Consider the following 7500-nt stretch of genomic DNA (forward strand, 5'->3'; position numbering starts at 1 on the left):
CCTGAACAAACACAGGAAAGACTCAGAACTCTGTAAACGAAATGCAACGTTTAAAATCATCTTCCCCCAAACAGACCGAATTCGATTTCCAGTTGAGACAAGGCAGTTTCTTTTTACTGTTTCTGAAGGACAGTTTTGTTTGGAGACTTCATATTTCATTTTATTTATTCTTTTAGATTTAAAATGTCTTCCAGCTCCAGTGTGAAACGTTCATTAGAACAAGTTTGATCTTCGAGAATCAAACTTGTTCTAATCCTTGTACATGTAATTATTATTTCATTTCTGTGATATTACTTGAAAATAGTCTCAAAATATTATTGTTTATTGCAATAACTTCTGCGGCGATTTACCGTCCAGCTGACTTTGTAATGGTGAAAGTAAAGAGATGAATGTGTTTCATTCCTCAGGTTCTGCTTGATGAATGTTTAAGTTTTTTACTTTCTCTGTTGAATATTTAGTGAATAACTCACAGGTGGAAAAGCGTCTTTGTGTGCTGAGAATAAATAAAGTACTGAAAGTTGTTCAGTTTTATGTTTTCCGAGCAGCAGATGAGCTGCAGCCCAGAAATCAGCCCGATTATCTGAGGTGAAATGTAAATGTGGGGCAGGACCCGGAGTCGGCGCTCGCCTCGTAGCGCCATCGAATCAATCACAGCGGCGTAGCGGCTTTGTGGCGCCGCGGTTAAATTTAACCGCCTGTCTGGCTCCGCCCCCGGCACGGCGTGGCCGGACTCGGCTGCCCCGCTTATCAAACTCTTTTCAACAGCAACAAAAGGAGAAGCTGGCAGGAAGCCGCCGAGTCCAGCATGACGAGCTCTCAGAGAAACATTATCAGAGCGGCGGCGGCTCAGGCACTTCCCGGGCCTGAGACCATTATTTTACTGACACCAACACACACACACACACACACACACACACACACACACACACACACACACACACACACACACACACACACACACACACACACACACACACACACACACACACACTCTCGGTGACCCGGTCCAGTGTTCAGGTTATTTTAGCTGCTGGACCTTTAAAACTCAACCATCCTTCATTAAAGTGACAGCGACATGTTTTGCAGTGACTGTTACCTTCAGCTGCTATAAAAATGCTTTATGTCAGAAATGACTCAAAATGTCAGGAAATAGTTTAGCTGGATAATAAAATCAAAAGGAAAATAGTTTTGTCTGGTTTTTCCAGTAATAATGCAGTAAACCACTGAATTTCACAGCTTTGGTCCCAGTATGCCTGAACTATTCACATTATCTACCATAATGGAGCCCTGGTAGTTTTATAGGTGTATAATGCAAATGAAGATTTTTTTTCTAGAAAATTGGGAGAATAATCTCTTAATGTGAGATATAGCATTTGAAAGCGCTATATAATTAAATGTCTAAGGAAACATGACCTCTAAGGGACTAGTCAAAGGTTTTCATTTGAATAATGATGTAATATCATCTTATCGGTTAATATGGATGGGATGAGTCTTCTTAAAGGGGCAGTATCACGTTTTCCAGGCACATAATTATATTTTATAACATCAGAACTATGTTACCTTCATTTGTTCTAAAATGTTAAACACATCAAATACGACTTTAAAAAAAATTAAGAGTTATTGATTTAATGTCTAGAAATTGCGCCTCTGTCTCTTTAAGACTCCTGCTCTTCCTGAAGCTCCGCCCCCAGGAAGTTGTCCCAACATGGCTCCTCTATTAACCCTTTAATGTTTTTACCAGTGTTGCTCTGAGCAGCAGCTCCTACAATGAGCTCAGCAGCTGGTTGTTAATTGCTGCTGGCTAGTCTGGAGGAGCTGAAAAGAGGAGCAGCTAAGCCTGGAAGGCGGGGCTAGGTCCACCCAGGCGTTTAACAGCTGAATGGTTGCCATGGTGAATCATATGCAACTTTAAAGAAGTAAGAAGTAGATGGGTACTGCCCTTCCCCCACTAGTTGCTGCACAATAGCTGAAAGATCACAAGAGTAAAAATTAATACATCAGCTGTCTGGGAATAATTATGGCTGCAAGAAACGTTGGTATTTATGGAAGTATTCCTTTAAATAAGAAACTGTTTTGTGCGACTTTTATAAGGAACGTTTGCAACGTCATGATTGGATGAAATCCTCCTGTGGCTTGAATAAATGAGCATCAGAGGTTCGGTTCGAGCTGCTGCATCGTCTCTGGTGTGATGGAAAGCTGGGCTCCAGAGGGAGGAGGAACACATGCTGCTAGTGGAGCGTTACTTTAACCAGGAACTCCTCCGTTTGTTCAGCAAGGCATCGTTTATTCAGAATGAAACGCTTCTCTGAACCAAACAATCCAGGACGTACTGTTGCTCTCTCAGGTTACGATGTGGCGAATTAATACATTTTACTGAATTATTGATGGCTTTGATACAACCAAGAGGCTTTCAGCTGATGTAAAGGGCCGGGCTTCTCCATTATTCAGCGCAGAAACAGCCGCAGCCGGGACGAACAAGCCAAATGTTTTCACCTCGTTAGGTTTGCCGTGTCAAACTCAGCCACGTTCGCCGCTGAATATCAATCGCAACCCGGGAATTATCGGGCGATTCTGGATTTGGTTTGATCTGAGGTGAAAACAGCTGATATGGACAACAAGGTAGAAGTTTTATTTACATCCCAACATAAAAATCTAACTCCACAGAAACATCGGAGGAGGTTCTCCCAGACAGCTGCTCTGCAAAAACACAAAATCTCACCAAGTGTTTTGGTCTAGATTTTAGTGCAAATATCTCTGTTCACTTGGAATAAGACAAAACTAACTTATCAGTAAGGACCTTGTTTTAAGTCAATAATTCCTTAATATGGATTGAAAAATTCTAGTTGTGAAAATCTGCCAGAGTGGTACACAACGCTGATCTCCAGCGTCAACCCGCCGGCCGCTCCCGGCGTCAACCCGCCGGCCGCTCCCCACTTCAACCCGCCGGCCGCTCCCGGCGTCAACCCGCCGGCCGCTCCCCGCTTCAACCCGCCGGCCGCTCCGGCGTCAACCCGCCGGCCGCTCCCCACTTCAACCCGCCGGCCGCTCCCGGCGTCAACCCGCCGGCCGCTCCCCGCTTCAACCCGCCGGCCGCTCCCGGCGTCAACCCGCCGGCCGCTCCCGGCCTCAACCCGCCGGCCGCTCCCGGCCTCAACCCGCCGGCCGCTCCCCGCTTCAACCCGCCGGCCGCTCCCGGCGTCAACCCGCCGGCCGCTCCCACTTCAACCCGCCGGCCGCTCCCGGCGTCAACCGCCGGCCGCTCCCCACTTCAACCCGCCGGCCGCTCCCGGCGTCAACCCGCCGGCCGCTCCCCGCTTCAACCCGCCGGCCGCTCCCGGCCTCAACCCGCCAGCCGCTCCCGGCGTCAACCAGGAGAAACAGAAATACAGAAACTGCAGAGCAGGAAGCGGCGTGTGTGTTCAACAGACAAATGTTTGGTCTGAAAGCTCGGGGTGTAAAGGTTAGGAAAAGGTTTGAAGGAGGGAAATATTACAGAGAACAAGGGCTCAGGAGGAAGGCTGTAGCTTGCGTAGCTGCAGTAATTACTGCGTTTGTCTTTATTCCCTGCGTCTCTGCAGGATTCCCTGCACTCACAAGTTGTCTTCATTTGCAATAAACCGGCTGAACCGCCGTTGTTCAGGTGAGCAGCCTGTAGAGGCAGAAATGACGCTCCAGAGGCCAATTTACAGCCAAACGGCCCAGAAAAACTCAAATAAATAAATATTTAAACACTATTTGAGTTTATTGGGTGCAGCTCTGAATGTTTAACAGACCAGAAGAAACGAGTTTGTTCAGGTTCTGCTGTCCCTGAAACACGGGATGTTGGGTAATTATCATAACGTTTAGCATTTATAAACTTTTCTCGGAAGTTTTCCTAGAAGAGTTTAGGTTTTTTGTTGTTATGATAAGTTTCAGTCATTAATGGTGAATAAAAAACCTGAATGTTTATCATTAAATGTGTTGTTTTTGTAATTTTTCCCAGTTTGTACCACAGGATTAAATAAATTCGAAAATTTGGGCAGCTAAGCTAATATTGGTCATTTAAATTACAGAATTTTATGCACAAACTGATTTTAAATACAAACTGATGTAACTCATAGAATAGTTTTAAATAAATGGTCTGTTTGTTTACACTTTTTCTGTCATAATTCAATCAGATTATCTACATTGTTTTGATAGAAAAAATGGTTTTGGAATGATAAATTGTTTCTGACCCTAAAATGGGTCAAAGGTCAGATATCCACCATGGGGGAATAAAATGGAGCTGGTTGAGGAAAATAAATACATCAGTATTCAGCTGAACAACTGGAGAAACAAAATTAATAAACCTGCCCAAGCCCTAATAATAATAATAATAATAATTCAAGGTTACTGAGATTTTATGCTCATAATGATTTGTTTTCTTTCTCTAGATATGATTCTGTTGTGAAATTTTGTAAATTATAGAAACAATATGAACTGATGCTGATAAACCACATTATGGTTTCCAATAATAACTGGCCTTTAATAGTAAATTAAATTTCCCAAAACAATCGCTGGCGGCTCCAATAATCCAGACAGTAAACGTTGCAGTCAGTGAGATGACGGAGTGAAAAACGGTTTATTCTCAGATGCTTTAATCATCAAACATTCCTACAGAACCACCAGAACTGCAGCAGCTGCTGCATCGGGTCTGAACACTATTCTGACCCGGTCAGAACCGCAGCTTTAGTTGCAGGTACAGAGCAACGGTTGACTCAAACACAACGATGAGACTCTGCAGCTCAATCCCATCTAAATCTGCAGATCAACCTCCTGCAAACTGCTAATACTGTAACAAACATCAATAACTGGATATTCTGGTTCTAATTTGAGTTGAACCGCTTCATTTTACTTTCAAACTGTATTTTTAGCTCCAAATGAGATGGAAATCTAAATCCAGAGGGGATTATTGTTCTTGGTTGAGCAGATTGTCATCACAAGCAGCAGCAACAGTGATGTAACCAAATGAAATAATATATATCATTTCCTGCAACTTCCAGCAATGTTAGAGCAGTTCACTGAGCTGTAAATCAAGCTTAAACAAGAAATAAATCTTTTTTTATCTGCTTCCTTCCATCCTGACAAGGTTGGTGTGAGAAAACTAACTGGATGGAGCTTTCAGCTTCACTCAGCACATCAACGCCTGCACAGGCTCAGCGCTTCAGGCGCTCTCCTTAAAACCTGCAGAGATAAATGACCTCAACTCAAAGATATCACAATCCAAATCCAACAATTAATGCTAGGAAAAGCAAAATCAGCTGCAGTTTGAGTTCACAAAGAATCGGACTTCAGTTTCAGGCTCACAGCGTCAGAAAAGCAGAGCTATACAACGGAAGAGCGGATGAGAAGAAGTCCATATTGTGTTTCGGTTTCCCAGCTGATTCTGGAGGACAAACGTCTCTCTAGCGCCGCCCAGAGACACGATGAAGAATCGCGATTCTCATTTCTTACAATTCAGGATTGATTTGAAAACTAAAATTTTTGGATTTCATTTTATTTCTTTGTTAAATAAAAACAATTCTTGAAAAATATTCATTTTGTATCGAGGCGGGACGGTTTGGCGTTGTCATGGAGACGGCACTGGAACGTACGCATGCGCCGAAAGTAACGCAACAAAAAGGAAACACCGTCACCGTTGAAGGAAATAGTTGGACTTTTTGGTTTTTACCTGAATTCCCGTCAAGAAAACTGTTTTGGAGACGAGCTTCACCGAGTTCAAAGTTCACAAAACGGAGCCGGAGAACACCGCTAACAAGAAGCTAGGCTACAACTGGGCTAAGCTCGCGGTTTCCCGGGTACTGAGCTCTGATTGGTCAGGCGATCGGAGCCTGGGAGGCGGGCTCTGATTGGTCAGAAGGTTGTGGGCGTGGCTTATAAGTAAACAATCTCTACTTGACATTTCACTTCCCCTGTCCAGTTTTTGACCATGAATACTTTAATAAAGGCTTATCTGACATGAAGAGAAATGATTATTATTATTATTATTATTGTTGAGTAAAGAATAGTAAGCTTGTAAAAGTCAGACAGCTAAAAACTCCTGGACTCTCTAATGCTTCGTTAAACAAAATGGAGGACACAGGGAGGAAGTGATTCACTCAAAGCATGGATTAATATTTAAACCTTAATAAATGTGAAAATGACACTTCAGTGTCTCATTCAGACTGAAGCAGGAGGGTCCTTTAATCACTGATCGCCTGAAGCAGAAATCATTAAGAAGAATTGATTTTAAAACCGCAAATTACATCTTTGGAAACCAATAACCAATAGTTTTCTCATTGCAAATGTCAATAAACATACCGACAGCAGTAAGCAAAAACCCAAGACCTAGACATCAATACTCTAATCAAACATGTGACTCATGAAAAAACATACAATTTTGAATTTAAGAAACTATTACGAATCCATCATTTTCCAAAATCTATCATGCAAAAGCATTTCTCAAATAAAAATGTATTCAAATAAAGTGCATTAATAAAAAATAAAGGCCTCTAGATTTGGTCTGGGGTTAAATAAACACAGAGAGAAAATGGTTTCCATAAGTTGACAGCAGGGCTGCTAGAGGTTTTAATAATCGTGATTCATATTTTATCACCGCCGCCCAACACACACGTTGGCTTCCTCGCTCCACTTTCAGACTCGTCTTTGTGCCAGAAAGTGAATTGTGTTTAATCCCTCGCAGAAGGAACCCGACCGGTCCAAATCTCCTGGTTATTGACCCCCTGAAACAAACATTCAGAACCAGAACGGCCGGCGGCAAAGAGAGCAGAGCGCCGGGCGGCAGATGGTCCGCTCACCACAGGGCCGGGCCTCAGAACCACACCGCCGCTCCGGGATTACACAGCGCCTTAAAGGCATATGGAGATCACACCCAATTCAGATCTGGCTTAGAGTCTGGGTTTCTGTAGCAGCCGCCACGCTGGCAGATGGAGAGAAAGGTTACACTGAACTCATTACCTCTTCTTTTAAAGTCTAATTTTTCTGAAAAGGCTGAATAATAATTCTAATATCATCATAATAAGCTAATTAACCTGGATTTATTCACAACACTGTTATCAGAGACATGACTGATAACACTTTCAGTTTTATATGTATATATTTAACATTAATTGCCATTTGTTAAAAGAACAGTAAATCAATATTTCACAATAAATGATAAACTATATGTCCATTCCTACTGCAGATGACCTCAAAAATAATCCCTGCTTCTTCTCCAAATATGGTCACTTCTGGTTTACAGGAAGGAAGAAGCTAAACCAAAGCGTTAAAGGGACGGCATCATGTTTTTCAGGCACATAGAGTCAGTTTATAACAACCAAGTAGCTATGTCACCTTCACCTCTTATCAAAATGCTCAATATATCAAATGCAACAGAAAAATTTGACTCCATAATTGAACTCCTTGAAATTGCGCCTCTGTCTCTTTGAAACTCCTGCTCTTCCTGAAGCTCCGCCCCCAGAAAGTCATCCCAACATGGCTCCT

General features: G+C 42.8%; 1 protein-coding gene across 1 annotated transcript in view; it reads right to left on the reverse strand.

The window, feature by feature from the left end:
* Positions 1 to 7500, reverse strand: part of snx29 (sorting nexin 29) — a 98269-nt gene that overhangs the window by 69458 nt on the left and 21311 nt on the right. The window contains 1 exon segment of the mRNA XM_055058084.1: position 1. This exon segment is cut by the window's left edge and continues 85 nt beyond it. Within this exon segment, the coding sequence (XP_054914059.1) occupies position 1 (1 nt within the window).

This window comes from Poeciliopsis prolifica, unplaced genomic scaffold (genome assembly GCF_027474105.1).
Source record: "Poeciliopsis prolifica strain line A6 unplaced genomic scaffold, Auburn_PproV2 SCAFFOLD049, whole genome shotgun sequence".
In the NCBI taxonomy this organism is placed as follows: Eukaryota; Metazoa; Chordata; class Actinopteri; order Cyprinodontiformes; family Poeciliidae; genus Poeciliopsis; species Poeciliopsis prolifica.